General features: G+C 32.6%; 1 protein-coding gene across 6 annotated transcripts in view; it reads left to right on the top strand.

The window, feature by feature from the left end:
• The window catches only part of LOC109080914 (spectrin beta chain, non-erythrocytic 4-like), a 68308-nt gene that overhangs the window by 3816 nt on the left and 45313 nt on the right, over nt 1-19179 (top strand). For all 6 annotated transcript variants that reach the window (XR_006156994.1, XR_006156995.1, XM_042743495.1 and 3 more), the window contains exons 2-10: nt 7787-7954; nt 9066-9217; nt 9995-10168; nt 13595-13686; nt 16298-16378; nt 16462-16577; nt 16680-16792; nt 16873-17060; nt 18282-18399. Coding sequence is in view for 4 of the 6 variants with exons in the window: in XM_042743495.1 (XP_042599429.1) it covers nt 7810-7954; nt 9066-9217; nt 9995-10168; nt 13595-13686; nt 16298-16378; nt 16462-16577; nt 16680-16792; nt 16873-17060; nt 18282-18399 (1179 nt within the window). In the remaining 2 variants the exon portion in view is untranslated. The remainder of the gene's footprint in view (nt 1-7786; nt 7955-9065; nt 9218-9994; nt 10169-13594; nt 13687-16297; nt 16379-16461; nt 16578-16679; nt 16793-16872; nt 17061-18281; nt 18400-19179) is intronic.

The raw sequence follows: 19179 nt of genomic DNA on the forward strand, positions 1-19179 counted from the left end.
CACAATTCTATGTAACGCACAAAAATCTAACAGGATTTAATATTATACCTAATATTATGGTGTTTGCAAATGTTTGCTTTTGAGCTGTGTTTGTGATATTTTGAATGCAGTGCTTCATTTTGCAAGAGATGTGAAGCATTTAGTATTTTGTGTGTGCAATTCTTGGATTTGTATGTAAAGTTTTGAAAAAGTGTGTAAGCATTAAACATAATTTTATTTTTTTTCTATGTTGAAAGATATATTTGCTTCTATAGTCAAACTGAATGAACCCATGATTTTTCATTAGACCAATATAAAAATGCACTTTAAATAAATGACACAGTCGTTTGAACTTTTTTCAGTGTGTGAATCAGGGTCAGCTGTTGAATAGTGTCCTTTTGATTCCATCAGTCCTTACATCTTTTCTGTGTGAAACTGTGTATCTCTAAGGAGGTGGAGGGCTGAGCAGAGTTTACATTTGTCAGCTCTGTAAGAGAGGTAAAGATAAAGAGATTTATCGACAGGCAGATACAGTGAGGAAGGTCCAGAGCACAGCCAAAGCTGTATAATAATGAACAATACTCAGCAAGGAACAGCAGTAGAATAAGACTCCTTGATTTACCCACCTTCAAAAAAACAGGCCTTTTCGACACATTTACTCTCTAAAATCCACAGTCCATCAACCAGAACGACTGATTTTGCCTTAAACCTCAGAAGATAAATGACCTGAATCTGTGTGTGTGTGTGTGTGTGTGTGTGTGTGTGTGTGTGTGTGTGTGTGTGTGTGTGTGTGTGTGTGTGTGTGTGATTCTTGAGATGGCTTGTGAGGAGTGCAGTTAATTGTAAACGTGTGAACACCTGAAGTCTTGTGCTCCTCCCACAGCTGTGTTTGTTTGTCAGGGAGAAACACATGTCAGTCAGATCCTGTGGTCATGTCTGTGGAGACCAGGTGCTGGACAGGAATGAAGCCCCGACAGGCCTAGTATAAGGACAAGAGAGCCTGACACGAGGTCAAACCGTTACTACTGCTATCAGAGAAGTGGGCAGGGGTGGGCTGGGTGAATTATTGTGTAAATTATAATGTCTTCCGATGTAATGGTTTTGTCAGGTTGTGTTGCCAAATTTGATTTCTTACTAGCTAAATTTGCGTGTGTGGATTTCCTGTTGTTATTTGTGTATTACTAAAATAAGAACCCTTGTGAGAAAAAAGTGTGCTTAATTGTGCTGAAAGCACGAACTTTAAGTGTACATTGTAATAATGTCAAAATCTAAGTTTTACTTTAAAGTATTTTTATATATTATGATATAATAATCTTTTGTAATTTTTTAAAGAAGTTTTTCTGATATGTTGGCTATCAAACTAAAACACATGTGAAGTATATATTTCAACTGGTGTTATTCATTATTACATTACAAGTTCATACTATCCCTGAAACTACCCCATGTAGTTGCCTTATATTACCAGAACTTTCTAAGGTAGGTTCACTGTATGTACACGCAAGTGCATGTACTGTAAAATAAAGTGCAACCTAAGTTTTATTATTAAAGTATATTTTAGTTAAATAAAGTTTATACATACCATAAATAAAGTAATTACAAAATTACTAGTGCTGTCAAATGATTAATCGCGATTAATCGCATCCAAAATAAAAGTATTTGTTTACATAATATATGTGTGTGTACTGTGTATATTTATTATGTATATATGCACACACTCACATATAGCATATATTTTGGAAATATTTACATGCATATACATGTATATATTTATATTCTTTTATATATAAATATATTTAATATATAATCACAACATATTTTTCTTAAATATATACATGCATGTGAGTGTATTTATATATACCTAATAAATATACACAGCACATATACTATGTAAACAAAAACTTTTATTTTGGATGTGATTAATCGCGATTAATCGTTTATGAAAGAACTAAAAATTACATATAAAGGTCTTACTTAATTGGTTAAAAAGCACTCTTAATTTCAACTAATTGCATTTAACATATATTAATTTCATTGTAAACAACATTCGTTTAAGTGTCAGTAAACATTACATTCAGTCTGGGCCTATAAGTATATTCCATTACTCCTGTAGAAAAAGTACTCTTTTTAAAATTGTATTTCTTTTTTTACAACAAAATAATATTACAGATCCTATGTAGTGCTGGACAAACGATTAATCATGATTAAAGTTTTTGTGTACATAATATATGTGTGTGTACTTTGTATATTTAATATATATATAAATACACACACATGCATGTATATATTTAAGAAAAATATGTTATGTTTATATATTAAATATATTTATATATAATATAAATTATATGAATATAAATATATACATGTAAATATTTTCTACTGTATGTGTGTGTCTTTATATATACATAATAAATATACACAGTACATATATAAACAAAAACTTTTATTTTGGATGCAATTAATCGTGATTAATCGTTGCCCAGCACTAATTCTATGACATAAAAACATTTTTTAATCAATGTATTTTAGCTTTGAGATTTAAAAAAGTTCACTAAATAAGTATTTATCAGAAATAAACATTTAAATAACAGTCTTTTTCTTCTGCAAAATGAACACCAATTAGTAATAGTAAGCAGAGAACCATAATTGTCAGAGTATCTTCAGTTCTGTCATCTATCATTAATTTAATTTCCTCTCTCAGCCATTAAATGATTGCGAAGGAAATGGCTGGATTTTTGTATTTTAAAAATGTGTTTCATTGCTCTCATCCATGGCAAAAGCTGTGAAATTAAAGGCTACTGGCTAAAAAGATTGAGCCCATTAATATGTCCTAAAGAGATGATATGACGTAAAGACTATTAGCTATTTTAAAAAAAAAAGTTTTTTTGATAAGCCCTGCCCCAACTTCCTGTTTCAGCAGGAAATGTGTCAACATATGACAACATTATGTTTATCAAAAAATTGGAAATTGGTGTTTATGGACTGCTGGAACTACTCTTGTGCCATAATACACTAACAGAAAAAAAGGTACAAAAGCTGTAACTGGGGTGGTACCTTTTCAAAAGGGACACTTTTGTACCTTTTAGGTACTAATACAGTATGTACACTTTAGGTACTTATATGTATCTTTAAGGTACCGATATTGACTCTTTAGGTACAAAGGTGTGGCTTTTAAAAAGATACCGCCACAGTGACAGCTTTTGTACCTTTTTTTCTGAGAGTGTATAGAAATGCAGAGGATTGCTGCACAAGTTGTATGTTACAGACAGGGTTTCTCTCTGATATTCTTGATTCTCCGCAGTCCCACACTTAATCACATGAGGCTGCAAATAAAGGAAGAGATTGTGGAACACCAACTAAGATGAATTAGAACAAGCTCCCTGATTTCTCAGCAGAGATCACACTTATGAGCTTGTGTTGAACAGCTCATAGACTTTGTGGGTGTATTTTCTCAAAAGTGGGAGTAATATTTCTAGGTCAGGTTTGCATTTTAGTATTATGTAGTTGGGATCAGTTTAGCAAGATACATATCTCACTGAAATTAATTACAAATGTTGGCTTATAGATTTTTTTAAAACCCTAAGCTCTTTTGTAGCTATCTAACTTGTTCTGTCTCTTTGGTTATAGTGATACTATATCTCAGTGCCCTCTTTTTCTGTTTGCTTTTTGATACAGAGTATTTGATCATTTTAATTTTTACAGTTTGTTCTAAAAATGATTTTTGCAAGCTCTCTATGGTCTATTTTGGTTATTTTTGGGTTATTAATACATTGATAAATCAAATGAAATTACAAAAGAATGTGCCAAGTAGATTGTGATTGTGAAATTTTTATTCCGTGAAAAAAAAAATCCTTTTTGCATAAAATACATGGCCCATATACCTCCTCATTAAATCTCATGATTTTTGAAGAATCTGAGAAAATAGGCCAACTGTGAAACATCTTTCATATATGAGCTGAGTCTGTTTAAACATCATGAGGATTTAAAGAAAAAAGTCAAACTTGTACGTGTGTCTGTGTGTTTGTGTGTGTGTGTGTGTGTATACATACATACGTACATACATACATACATGTATATAGCCTAAAGAAGCCCAATGTATAACCAGAGTAGACATTTAACTTTGGAAACATTACTATTTTTAATGTTTTTGAAAGAAGTTTCTTCTGCTCATCAAGCCTGCATTTATTTTGATCAAAAATATAGAAAAAAAATGTAATATTGTGATATATTATTACAATTTAAAATAATTGTTTTTAAATTTATTATACTTTAAATTATCATTTATTTCTGTGATGCAAAGCTGAATTTTTAGGTTCATTATCACATGATCCTTTAGAAATCATTCTAATATGATGATTCGTTATCAAAGTTGGAAACAGTTCTGCTGCTTAATATTTTTTCAGAACATGTGATACTTTTTTTAGGATACTTTGATGAATAAAAAGTAAAAAAAAAAAAGAAGCTATGTGTTTTTAAAATATAAATATTTTGTAATAACAATATACACTAACCCGGTCAGTAATTTGGGGTCAGTAATTTTTTTCTTTCTTTTTTAAATAAAATCAATACTTTTTATTCAGCAAGGATGTGTTAAATTGATAAAAAGTGATAGTAAAGAAAATATATTATTAGAATATATATTATTAGAATTTGTTTTTATTATTTTGAATAAATGCAGTTCTTTTTAACCTTTTATTCATCAAATATGTTAGACAGCTGAACTGTTTCCAACACTCATAATAAATCAGAATATTAGAATGATTACTAAATGATCTTGTGATAGACTGGATGTTACTGTGACACTGAAGGCTGGAGTAATGATGCTGAAAATTCAGCTTTGCATCACAGGAATAAATTTTTTTTTTAAGTATATTCACAATAGAAAACTATTATTTTAAGTTTTCACAATATTACTGTTTTTTCTGTATTTTTGATCAAATAAATGCAGGCTTGATGAGCAGAAGAAACTTCTTTCAAAAACATTAAAAATAGTAATGTTTCCAAACTTTTGGTCTGTACTGTATATATACACACACACACACACACACACACACACACACACACACACACACACAATTAAATATATGCAAACTTAAACAGTATAATGCATATGAAGAGCCAAACAGGAAATCATTATATAATATCTAAATATATAAATGTAAATCAGAATATATTTTTTATAAATCGAAATATATAAATGTAAATCAGCATATATAGTTGTAAGCCTGAATATATTGTTGTCACCCTGAATATATCTATATATTGTAATTTATATTTATATATTCAGAATTATAATAATCGCATTTTACATTTATATATTCAGACTTATAATTATATTTTCAGATTTATTTCTATTTATTCATGATTTACATTCATATATTAAGATGTTTATCTTTATATTCTGATTTCGATTTATATATTCTGATTTATAAATATATATTCTGATTTAGTTCCATATATTCAGACTTACAACTACATATTCTGGTTTACATTTATATATTAAGATTTTATTTATTAAGATTTCCTGTTTGGCAGTTCATAAATGCAAAAATATATAGAAATATGAATGTTCAAGTGAAATATGAAAATGTATATAATTAAGAATAAGAATGAAATAAATCTGTCGCACAAAACAAAAATTCAGCATACAAAAATACATTTTTTAATAAACACACACACACACATATATATATATATTTTTGTACAAATATATATATAGATATGTGTGTGTGTGTGTGTGTGTGTGTGTGTGTGTGTGTGTACAAGTGAAATATGAAGATGTATTTGAATGGCATAAATCTCTCATACAAAACATAAATTCAGCGTATCTCTTTCTATCTCTTGATGTGCCATTTGGAATATTTGTCAGGATGTCCAAAACCATGGTGTGTGTGTGTGTGTGTGTGTGTGTGTGTGTGTGTGTGTGTGTGTGTGTGTGTGTGTGTGCGTGTTATTATGGGGGATGGTGCTGTTGAGATTTTGGGTTTATGAGTACTGGGGGAGGGGAACGCTCTGCATTTGTGTGCTGCATACTTTCAGTACAATAATGACTGAAATCTCAATGAATGTGTGTGAGGAGAAAGAGCGGATCACACCTGTCAAAGACTCTCTGTGTTTGTTTATAACCATGAGAACAGTGACTGTATGGATGGAAATCTGTGGAACAGCACATATGACACACAGGAGCATGCAATGATGGTCTGGTTGTTCACTGGCAGACAGTGGAAAGGCTTCTGGAAGGGGGATGGGGTGAAGGATTAGCCTCCTAAATCTATTAGAAATTCATTCATACTAAATTCACTTCTCAAGACACTGAAGAAAATAAGAGGGGGTGCTCTCTCTTACATTGGTAGGTGATTTGACCCAGTTGTTCTGTATTCCTGTAAAAAGGTCACTTGACGTCACCCTCTCATGAAGCTACTGTACATCAGCTTGAGGGGAAATGGGACAGTTATTTGTTTTGGTTTCACAGGAATATCTGACTTATAAAACAAATCGTTCCGGTCCTGGATGCTGCAACTTTAGATAACATAGTAGGCTAATAACTGCTAAGCTAGCTTGCACTGCACATATGGGCCTTACATTAGTTTACATGTCAGGAGCCATGGCTGTGTTCCAATCACTTCACAGTGCCTTGCAAAGTAGACTTCACAGGGTTTTAAGCCATTAGTTGTAGACAGCATCTAGGCTTAGTCTCAAAGACACTGAAAAGGCAAGTGTACACTATATCATCACAGAAAGTGAAAATGGCAAATATACCCATCAGTCATTGCACACCAATGACTAAAATAAACACAAAGGAACATTTTTCTCCATATTAAATTGGTTAGGCTACTAGACATTAGATATTTTTGTGCATGATTGTAGATTGCACTAGATGTGACGATCAGTCTTATTAGAGAGAAACCCTGTCTGTAACATACAAACTTGTACTCTGTGTAGCTTTATGTGTGCAACGTCACTTTAAAGGGTCAGTCAAATTAATCCACATGAATTGAGTGGTAAAATCCAATCTTTGTGAAGGGACACGATTGCTTTATGTGATGAACAGATTTAATTTAGCCTTTTATTCACATATTATTAATCACTTTGATTGCACAGCTTCGATTCATAAGGGGTTAGCTTTATGATCTCGTTATTAACATTTTTAAGCGTTCAAGACTTGGTGGAACAAAGATCTCTCAGATTTTAAATTGATCTTCATTTAAGTTTCAAAGATAAAGAAAACACAGGCTTATTGGGAAAAAAAAAAAACATGCATCTACCTAAATTTTTTTTAAAACTCCAAAGATGCACCTACTGTATTCACACAATTCACAGCAGTTTCCAGATTAAACAGAGGCAGTAAAACAACTTAAAAAACAACTTTCCAAGTTTTCTAAAATAACCTTTTTTTGTAAAAGATTTGTAAACGAATACATTTTGATGTTTGCATTACATAACCATCTCCATATGTCATGAAACTTGCTCGGTAGCACACCTGGTGCATCACGTTCATTCACTGCTTCAAATAAAACTGAACGTGCTTTTAGTGCTACTCTCTGCACATTTCACTTTGAAATTCTGACATATGCAAAAGCAATGTAATATTAGCAGAAATGTTGTCAAACACACTTTTTCCCAAAGAACCTTTGTTGAAAAGTCTTATGGGTTTTAATGACATGATGGTGATTAAATGGTGGCAGAATTTTCATGTTAATTTTTTGTGTAAGTCTGTGTTTTTGTGCCTTTGATGAATAGTGATTTGGATTCTATTAGGTATATGTTTGGGTGGTACTGTGGAAACTGACTTTTACTGCACTGTATGCAGGGCTGCTTGAGGAAGCAGGCGCGATGGCCAATGCCTCAACAGACCTGGACAATGCTGAGGCCCAGAGACAGCTCAACAACAACAACAGGCCTGCGAGCACAGGATTCTGGGAAACAGAGACCACCAGTGCCAAACTATTTGAGTGCTCTCGCATCAAAGCACTAGCAGGTGAGTAGAGGATCTGCTAGATCTGTGGTTGTGTGTGTCTATATTTGGGGCATGTATATACACTAACTTCAAGAAGTTTGGGGTCAAGTAGTTTTAGTATTTTTCTTAAAGAAATGAATATTTTTATTCAGCAACGATGCATTAAACTGCTCAAAAATGACATCTTTCTATTAATCAAAAAAGCCTGAAAGAATATATCTTGGTTTCCAGAAAAATATTAATCAGCTAAAACTGCTTTTATCACTGACAATAATAAAAAGGATCATGTGACACTGAAGTGTAATGATGCTAAAAAATTCAGCTTTGCATCACAGGAATAAATTACATTTTAAAATATATTAAAATAGAAAACACTTATATATTTTAAATATTACTGGTTTTACCCTATTTTTGATTAAATGAATGTATCCTTTGTGAGCATAAGAGGCTTCTTTCAAAAATGTTAGAAAACCGAACCCAAACTTGAACGGTAGTGTATATAATAAGAATACAATATTCTTCTACAACTATATTCTTGTTATGGATGAGAAATAATAAATGGCTAACATGAAAATTCTGTAACACTTTGTCAAAAATAAAACACTAAAATTAAAAACAATTGTTTAATGGATTTAGGCAAATCAACATTATAATGTACAGTATGCAAAATAAATATTAATTCAAGTTTATTTGTATAGCTCTTTTCACGATACAAATCATGGCAAAGCAACTTTACAGAAAATGAAGTTTCTACAATAAATTTAGTAGTAGCTTATCATTGGTGACTGTCAGTTAATGTACATATGGCAGAAATGTACGGAAAAATCAATTAAAGACGTAATCAAACAGACGATGAACACTATTAATCGCAATTATTGTTTTTTAATTCTGAGATTTGTTAAAGATTACATTTAACAGCATTATTCAGCTGGTGTTTTTTTTTAAGGTTAACGTTAAACAAGACCACGACAAAGATCATCTAAATGTAAAAGCATGAAAATTTAGCCTATACTATTAAATATATAATATTGACTGATAAATAAAGAATAAATCTGATAACCGATATGGTGCCGATATTGTATATCCTTTATATAAATATATACATTGTTGTTTGCCTCTCTCATTCTACCAGATGAGAGGGACGCAGTCCAGAAGAAAACCTTTACTAAGTGGGTGAACTCTCACTTGGCCCGTGTGTCCTGCCGTATCTCTGACCTGTATAATGACCTGAGAGACGGATACATGCTCATCAGACTGCTGGAGGTGCTGTCAGGAGAGCTGCTGGTGAGTTCTCTCTTTCCCCAGAAAACACCAGCTGAACAACCTTTTTCCAGCCAAAGCTTTTACATTTATGCATTTGCCAGATGCTTTTTTCCAAAGCAACTTATATTGCATTATGGAGTGCAGTTTTGGTCCATGATTGGAATGGCTTTCCAAAGCTAAAACCATTTTATTTTATTTTATTTTATTTTATTTTATTTTATTTTATTTTATTTTATTTTATTTTATTTTATTTTATTTATTTCATTTCATTTCATTTTATTTCATTTCATTTCATTTTATTTTATTTTATTTTATTTTATTTTATTATTTTATTTAATCTTATTTTATTATTTTATTATATTTTATTTTATTTTATTTTATTTTATTTTATTTTATTTAAATATTTTATTTTATTTTATTTAGCTGTTTCGTTTGAATATTTTTGGTAGCCAGAATTACGGTGCATCACTAATTATTAAAAATACTCAACATTGTGTTGACATTTTATAAACAAAATAAATTTGAGTTGGCTTTTAAATGTTTTTATATATAAGGTTTTATTTAGTTTTCATGGCAAAATATCTTGATTTTTTTTTTTTAAGTTTTTCATCAAATATTTATATTGTATTTTATTTCAGCTTTTATTCATTTAACAAAAATGTTTACTTATAATAGTTTTAGTTTTAATTAGTGACAATATCCCTGATTCAGCTTCCATGCTCTGCTTTATTAATTGTTTTCAAAGGTTGAATACAGGAAGTTTCGAGCCCACGTGTTTTAATATGTTTTTGTTTCAAGCCTCGGCCCACGAGAGGCAGGATGAGGATCCACTGTTTGGAGAATGTGGATAAGGCTCTTCAGTTCCTCAAAGAACAGAGGGTTCATTTAGAAAATGTTGGTTCTCATGATATAGTTGATGGGAACCACCGCCTCACTCTCGGCCTCATCTGGACCATCATCCTCCGCTTCCAGGTGAGAGTTGCTTGGACTTCTTCAGACTGCTTTGGGACTTTTTTGAGGGCCTTGTCTGACTTTAAGAGAAAGCGCTGTGTGCTGATCTCTGATATCTATGCTATCATTGACTAGCAATGGATTTATGTGATTTGATGCGGTCTGATCTGTAAAGAGGTGGCCATGTTTGGACCCTGTGGGGGTGTTTGATCCCTGTCTGCCCTTTATGGTCCCTGCTGAGTGTGTGATCACTGTCTGTGTGGTGCCTGTGTGTCTCTATGGCCGATTGTCAATATCTACATTACATTCTGTAGGCTCTCAAAGGCTCTGTCCTAAATGGCTCACTTCATGTGTATTTACAAAGGCCGCAGTAGGCATATGACTGTAAAGGCCACAAGAAAATAGGGTGACCGATTTCTCATTTTTAATTTCTGTAGGTTGCTCACAAGCACTTGCTTCATTTGTATGGTTCACTTTTATGGTGTTTTCTGCAGCCCTTTGTCTGTGTGCTGTCATTGTGAAGAAGAACAGCTTGGAAAGTGTGCTAAAGCTCTCTTTTTGTGGTTTGAAATAGCATTTCGCTAATGAATTTTATAAACAGAATTTTCATTTTTGCTTGAACTATTCATTTTCTCTTCATCCAAGGACTACCCTGTGAAAAAGAGTGTCCTTGCTTGTATCGAATGTCTACTTCAAGTGTTAAAAATATATTTTTTAAAACTGTGCTTGCAGAAAATGTAATGTTAATTAAATAAATAGCCACTTAAGTGCACTTAAAGAGAGAACACTTTCATGATTATGACCCTTGACACTCTTAAGTACACTTTTAAAAACTGCACTTTTTTAAAAGTGCATTCATGATTATCTTTTAATCATCTTTTGTAATGCTTTAAAGAAGTACAATTATTTTGTTTTTTACTAACCTAATAAAGTGCATATAAAGTTCTTGATTATAATTAAGTGTAGTGTTTTTTGATATTACATTTGAATAATAATAATATAATACTGTATATATAAAATAATAATAATATATTATTATTAATAATAATAATGCATTTTATTTATATTGAACTTTTCTTAAACTCAAAGCTCTACTAAATTCACAGCAATAGAAAGTAATTAGAAATAAAAAAAATAAATACACTCAATGACAAGACTGCGTTAAAAAGATGAGTCTCTTCTTAAAACAGTTATCAAATATATATTTTGTATATGTACTATATATATGTTCTAAATTAACTAATTATGTACTAAATTAATATATTTTAAATGTCATTACGAAAATAATTACAAATATACACAACACACATTCAGTTAAAATGACAATAAAGCATATTTTAATTCCGCAGTACACTTTAACCATGTTTCAAGACATAAAAAAATTATGAAATTACATATAAAGATGTTCAACTAATTGTGTTTAATTTAAAATAAATGTAAACTATAAAACATTTTCATTTCATTGTAAATAACATGTGAACATGTGCTTAAATTTACAAAACCATTAAATTCAGTTCACACTTAAGTATATTCTTAATATATATATATAATATATATAATATATATATATATATATATATATATATATATATATATATGTACAGTATTTTACTTCTTAATTTTTTTTAGATAAGTACTTTTTTTTAAAGTGTGCTAAAGTGTAATTTTACACAAGGGCTGAAAATGTGGCTATTAAAGACACCATGAAGACAACGAAAGTGTGTTTTTTAAATTTCATTAAAAGCCGAATGTAGGTCATTTTTTGTTTGTTTATTCTATCTAACCTACATTTTTAAATAAAATGAAATGGTGTCGAGTGGGATGGTGATGAGTGCTTTTTAGAAGTATGATACTTTCACAAGGGAAACCAGGTCTTATTTTCTCGCTCTGTTCATGTAACTGCTCCTGGTTTGTATTGCCTGTCATCTCTTGGCTCCATCAGTAAAGCAGTGGCAGGTTACCCAGAATGCCGTCTGACTGCAGCCCAGTAAGCTGATGCTGTGGTGATTGTGGACGCCGTGTCACTCGATCCACGAGCGTGCCGTAGAGATCACGGGGTGGGGCTGACGTTCACGCTCACCTCTCGTCCTCTCGTGATTCTTTCTCTTCCCCTCTCTCCATATTCCTCTTTATATCCTGTCTACATATATGCCGGAATATCTCTCCACTCCCCTATTTATCTCCTTTCTACCCTTCCCATCTCTGTTGGAGCTCACTCTGCCCAGTCAGCAGGTAAGGCCGAACACTGCAGCATCCGAACAGAGAGAGAGAGAGAGAGAATGAGAGATAGAGAGAGAATGAGAGATAGAGAGAGAGGGAGGAATTAGGAAGAGGGCAGATGGGAAAGCAGTGAGGCAAAACAAACATACAAGCTTCAGAATCACATGGACCAGAAACGTTACAGATGTAGAACTACACATCACAACTGTATAATTGCTTTCTCTTGTTATGTATCATTCATTATAAATCTGTGTTTACATTTCCTTTCTTTCCTAGAATTTTGCTACTCTTGTTTTAAGCATAACCTTTGTCAAATCTGTGCTTAAAAGCAATAAAAGCAGTCTCACTCAACTGGATGAGAACAATATTGCAGAATTCAAGATATATTCTGTGAGGAAAAGTCTTCCTGTCTAACTTAATGTTACTTCTCAAGCAAATGTATCTTGTTTTAAGGATTTTTTACTGGAAAACAAGACTAAAATATAGATTTTTTTGCAGTGCTGTTCTTTGAGGTTGTAGATATCGATCATGTATTGACTGCGTGATGCGAGAAATTCAATATGACGAATGATCTTGGGAAGCTGTAGTTTTGTAATGTGTTGGAGATGTTTGTGTGTGTGTCTGTGTGTGTGTGTGTGTTTGGTTCACATATGCCACACTATTAGGAGGCATGAGGAGTGTGTCCTTGTGCCACTTATTATTATGTATCAAAATGATAAAATCAGTGTATTTGTTGTCTAATGACAGAACAGGCCAGTTAGTAAACTACAGATAGGCTAATGCAATCACATTGAATACTTTCAATGATAATACAGAATTGCTACACATGCCATTACCCAGCGTTTTAAGCAAAACCATTGGAATCTGGACAAACTACTAATTCAAATTGATTTTAGTAATTGTTCACAAAAAAAAAAAAAAAAAAAATCTTATATTGGAGCATACTCTTACTGTCACTATTGATTATTGGTGGGTTTTTATTGCAAAGCAACAAAAATGTAAATATCACCACAGTTTTTTAGAAAATCCGAAGCTAATTTATCCAGTTTGGGCTGCAAAAATCTGGGGAAAAAATCTTCATTGCAATAAGAATATGACCCTTTTTTTGGCTTCATGATCCCAGCAAGGAAAGCAAATCCTGTAATAAATCCCTTAAAAAGCTCATAATCATTTAATATCTGTGGATCTCAGATTGCACTTTTTATTGGTGTTTCTCATTCCTAACAGATCCAGGTGATTAAGATTGAGACCGAGGACAACAGAGAGACACGCTCCGCTAAAGATGCTCTTCTTCTGTGGTGTCAGATGAAAACAGCAGGGTAACATCTACGTATATATATATATATATATATATATATTATATATATATATATATATATATATATATATCCCACAACTACCCATAACCCAAAGACAATCATATTATATATATATATATATATATACACTACAGGTCAAAATAATAATTTGGAATAATTAAGGTATTCCAATGTTTTTAGAAGAAGTCTTATGCTCACCAAGGATGCATTTATTTGATCAAAATACAGAGAAACAGTAATATTGTCAAATAATATTGTAATTTGAAATAACTGTTTTTGTTTGAATATATTTTCAAATGTAATTTATTCCTGTGATGGTAAAGCTGAATTTTCAACAGCTATCCGTGTCACGTGATCCTTCAGAAATCATTCTAATATGTTTAATTATCATTGTTGCTCATTTATCAATAATGGTTCTTATTATTATGAGTGTGAAAAAAAGGTTTTTCCTGTTTAATATTTTTGTGAATTTTTTTGATGAATAGAAAGTTTAAAAGAACAGCAAATTTCTATTTGGAATATAAACATTCTATAATACAGGTCCTTCTCAAAAAATTAGCATATTGTGAAAAAGTTCATTATTTTCCATAATGTAATGATAAAAATTAAACTTTCATATATTTTAGATTCATTGCACACCAACTGAAATATTTCAGGTCTTTTATTGTTTTAATACTGATGATTTTGGCATACAGCTCATGAAAACCCAAAATTCCTATCTCAAAAAATTAGCATATCATGAAAAGGTTCTCTAAAACGAGCTATTAACCTAATCATCTGAATCACTAATTAACTCTAAACACCTGCAAAAGATTCCTGAGCTTTTAAAAACTCCCAGCCTGGTTCATTACTCAAAAACCGCAATCATGGGTAAGACTGCCGACCTGACTGCTGTCCAGAAGGCCATCATTGACACCCTCAAGCGAGAGGGTAAGACACAGAAATAAATTTCTGAACGAATAGGCTGTTCCCAGAGTGCTGTATCAAGGCACCTCAGTGGGAAGTCTGTGGGAAGGAAAAAGTGTGGCAAAAAACGCTGCACAACGAGAAGAGGTGACCGGACCCTGAGGAAGATTGTGGAGAAGGACCGATTCCAGACCTTGGGGGACCTGCGGAAGCAGTGGACTGAGTCTGGAGTAGAAACATCCAGAGCCACCGTGCACAGGCGTGTGCTTTTGAACCAGAAACAGCGGCAGAAGCGCCTGACCTGGGCTAAAGAGAAGCAGCACTGGACTGTTGCTCAGTGGTCCAAAGTACTTTTTTTTCGGATGAAAGCAAATTTTGCATGTCATTCGGAAATCAAGGTGCCAGAGTCTGGAGGAAGACTGGGAGAAGGAAATGCCAAAATGCCTGAAGTCCAGTGTCAAGTACCCACAGTCAGTGAGGGTCTGGGGTGCCATGTCAGCTGCTGGTGTTGGTCCACTGTGTTTTATCAAGGGCAGGGTCAATGCAGCTAGCTATCAGGAGATTTTGGAGCACTTCATGCTTCCATCTGCTGAAAAGCTTTTATGGAGATGAAGATTTCGTTTTTCAGCACGACCTGGCACCTGCTCACAGTGCCAAAACCACTGGTAAATGGTTTACTGACCATGGTATTACTGTGCTCAATTGGCCTGCCAACTCTCCTGACCTGAACCCCATAGAGAATCTGTGGGATATTGTGAAGAGAAAGTTGAGAGACGCAAGACCCAACACTCTGGAGTGAGCTTAAGGCCGTTATCGAAGCATCCTGGGCTTCCATAACACCTCAGCAGTGCCACAGGCTGATTGCCTCCATGCCACGCCGCATTGAAGCAGTCATTTCTGCAAAAGGATTCCCTACCAAGTATTGAGTGCATAACTGAACATAATTATTTGAAGGTTGACTTTTTTTGTATTAAAAACACTTTTCTTTTATTGGTCGGATGAAATATGCTAATTTTTTGAGATAGGAATTTTGGGTTGTTCATGAGCTGTATGCCAAAATCATCAGTATTAAAACAATAAAAGACCTGAAATATTTCAGTTGGTGTGCAATGAATCTAAAATATATGAAAGTTTAATTTTTATCATTACATTATGGAAAATAATGAACTTTTTCACAATATGCTAATTTTTTGAGAAGGACCTGTATTATAATAGTAATTTTTTTAGATTTTAATGTATTTTAATTGTTGTTGTTTTTTTTTTTTTTTTAATTTTTTTAAGATTTGCTTGATTTTTTGTGTATCACAGTTTCCACAAAAATATTAAAACTGTTTTCAACATTCATGATAACAATAATAAATGTTTCTTGAGCAGCAAATCAGCATATTAGAATGGTTTCTGAAGGATCATGTGACACTGAAGATGGTAGTAATGATGCTGAAAATCAGCTTTGTCATCATAGGAATAGATTACATTTAAAATATATTTAAATATAATTTATATATATATATTTCACAATATTACTAGTTTTAATGTTTTTGATCAAATAAATCCAGCCTTTCAGAAACATTTAAGAAAACATAATTATTCCACAATTTTGATAGTGTTTGGTAGTGTATGTTTTCTTTTAGGCCTTTATAGAAATACACATGATCTTCCTGAACATCTTTCATGATGCTGCGGTGTTTTCTGTGTTTTGCCCCAGGTATCCTGAGGTCAACATTCACAACTTCACCACCTGCTGGAGGGACGGCCTGGCTTTCAACGCTCTTATTCACAGGCACAGGTCAGCGGTCAGACAGACACACATCATAGGCTTCCTTTCATTCACATCATTGATAGAGGCTCTTCTGCTTGCATGTTTCACAGGCCTGATTTAATTGAATTCCACAAGTTGACCAGATCCAATGCAACACACAACCTCCAGCAAGCCTTTAACACAGCTGAACAGAGTCTCGGACTCACCAAACTACTAGACCCTGAGGGTAACGAACAGCATTTTACTCTCCCTATATACAGTCAACACAATGTGAACCTTTAAATGCATGAATGACCACTCAAAACAATAACCATTTTCTCCCACCAAGATGTAAACACAGAAAATCCGGATGAGAAGTCCATCATCACTTATGTAGTTTCCTACTATCATTATTTCTCCAAAATGAAGGCACTTATTGTAGAAGGGAAGAGAATTGGAAAGGTAGGGGGTTTTTGTGCATGTTAAACCTAATTAAATGAACTCGACTGTGTTATCAGATGCATTCTTTTTTCTCTTTCTAGGTGCTGGACAATGCTATAGAAGCTGAGAAGATCATTCGCCGCTATGAGGCTTTAGCGTCTGACCTGTTAGAGTGGATTGAGAGAACCATAAGCATCATTAGCAACCAGAAGTTTGCAAACTCGCTATCGGGTGTTCAGCAACAGCTTCAAGCCTTTACCACCTACTGCACCATTGAGAAGCCTATCAAGTAAGAGAGAATAAAAGAAACTGCCAGAAAAATAGTCAAACTATGACCGTGAATCATCTGGTTCTTTCAACGCTTTCTTACGCTACCATTTAAGGGTACTAGTCACTGTATTGTTGTTCAAAGGTGTTCCTACCCTCGTGAAAAAGAGGTGTGCTTAGATAAATTGAATGTGCACTTGTATTGTACTTCAAATCTTAAAAGTATATGGGACCCTGGATCACAAAATCAATCTTAAGTCTCTGGTGTATATTTGTAGCAATAGCCAAAAAAACATTGTATGGGTCAAAATTATCGATTTTTCTTTTATGCCAAAAATCATTAGGATATTAAGTAAAGATCATGTTCCATGAAGATATTTTGTATATTTACTACTGTAAATATATCAAAACGTAATTTTTGATTAGTAATATGCATTGCTAAGAATTCATTTGGAGAACTTTAAAGGTGATTTTCTCAGTATTTTGATTTTCTTGCACCCTCAGATTCCAGAATTTCAAATAGTTATATCTCAGCCAAATATTATCTGATCCTAACAAAAGCTTATTTATTCAGCTTTCAGATGATGTATAAATCTCAATTTCGAAAAATTGACACTTAAGACTGGTTTTGTGGTCCAGGGTCACATATTTAAAAAAAAAAGGTGCCTGCAGATAATATTAATGAAATAAAGGGCCCTTAATTAAAGTGAGAACACCTTATGATATTTTCTTAGCACACTTAAAGGGATAGTTTACCCAAAAATTAAAATTCTGTCATTGTTCTAAATTGTTCTGTCATTGTTTGAGTTGAACACAAAAGACAATATTTTAAAGAATTTTGGTAACCAAACAGCCAATGACTTCCATATTTTCCCCCATATTATAAAAATCTGTGACTGCCAGCAACTGTTAGCTTACCAACATTCTTTAAAATATCTTCATTTGTGTATAATGGAAGAAAGAAACTCATACAGGTTTGGAACAACTCGAGGATAAATAAATAATGACAGATTTTTCATTTTTTGGGTGAATTGTTTCTTTAAATACACTTGTTAAGAGTGCAAGAGTGTGATTTAATAATCTTTTGATGTGCTTTAAAGTACACTTTATTTTTTGTGTTGATACTAACAAACTAAAGCACACGTGAAGTACTGTATGTGACTATAATTCAGCTGTGTGGTGTTCTTTGATATTAAAGTTAAAGTTAATATATTTTAAATGTTCATGGATTGTTTTTGAACAGATTCCAGGAGAAAGGGAACCTGGAGGTGCTGCTTTTCACCATCCAAAGTAAACTCAGAGCTAACAATCAGAAGCCATATGTGCCTCATGATGGGAAACTAATCTCAGACATCAATAAGGTGTGTACTGTTTAGTTAATATGGTTCTTGACTGGTTACAGTGTCAGATTTAGTATTTTTGTATAACTAGAACAGGGCTGATTACCTTTCAGAAAAATACTTAGCTTTTTTTTATTTGGAAGTATAAATTTCATGTCATGTCATCTGAATGAAATATTAACTAATAATGACCTAAAGAAGAGATATACACTACCAGTCAAAAGTTCTGTAATATTTAATAATGTGTGTAATATTTCAGAATATTTTTTAATGTAAAAGCGATTGCAATTTATAATAACTGTTTTCGATGTTTTAAAATGATCATTCTAACATGCTGATTTTCTGCTCAGTTATTATCAATTATTTTGGTGCTCAATTATTACTAATAGTGCTTATTATTTTTAATTGTAATTAGAATTTTTGCTGCTTAATATTTTTGTGAGCTCTGAACAGAAAATTCAAAGAAATAGAATATTTTTGCTTCATTATATATGACTTTATTGACTTTTTTTGAATGTCTGCCAAATAAAATTATTAATTTCTTTTTCTTTTTTTATTGTACTTCCTTCAGACTTTTGCATAGTAGTGTGTATCATGATTTCCACAATTTATGATGCAGCACAACTGTTTTCAAATGAGAAGAAATGTTTCTTGAGCAGCAAATCAGCATATTAGAATGATTTCTGAAGGATCATGTGACACTGAAGACTGGAGTAATGATGCTGAAAATTCAATATAAACATCACAGGAATAAATTACGTTTTAAAATATATTAAAATACAAAACAGCTATTTTGAATTG

The sequence above is a fragment of the Cyprinus carpio genome, chromosome B18 (assembly GCF_018340385.1).
Source record: "Cyprinus carpio isolate SPL01 chromosome B18, ASM1834038v1, whole genome shotgun sequence".
Lineage (NCBI taxonomy): Eukaryota > Metazoa > Chordata > Actinopteri > Cypriniformes > Cyprinidae > Cyprinus > Cyprinus carpio.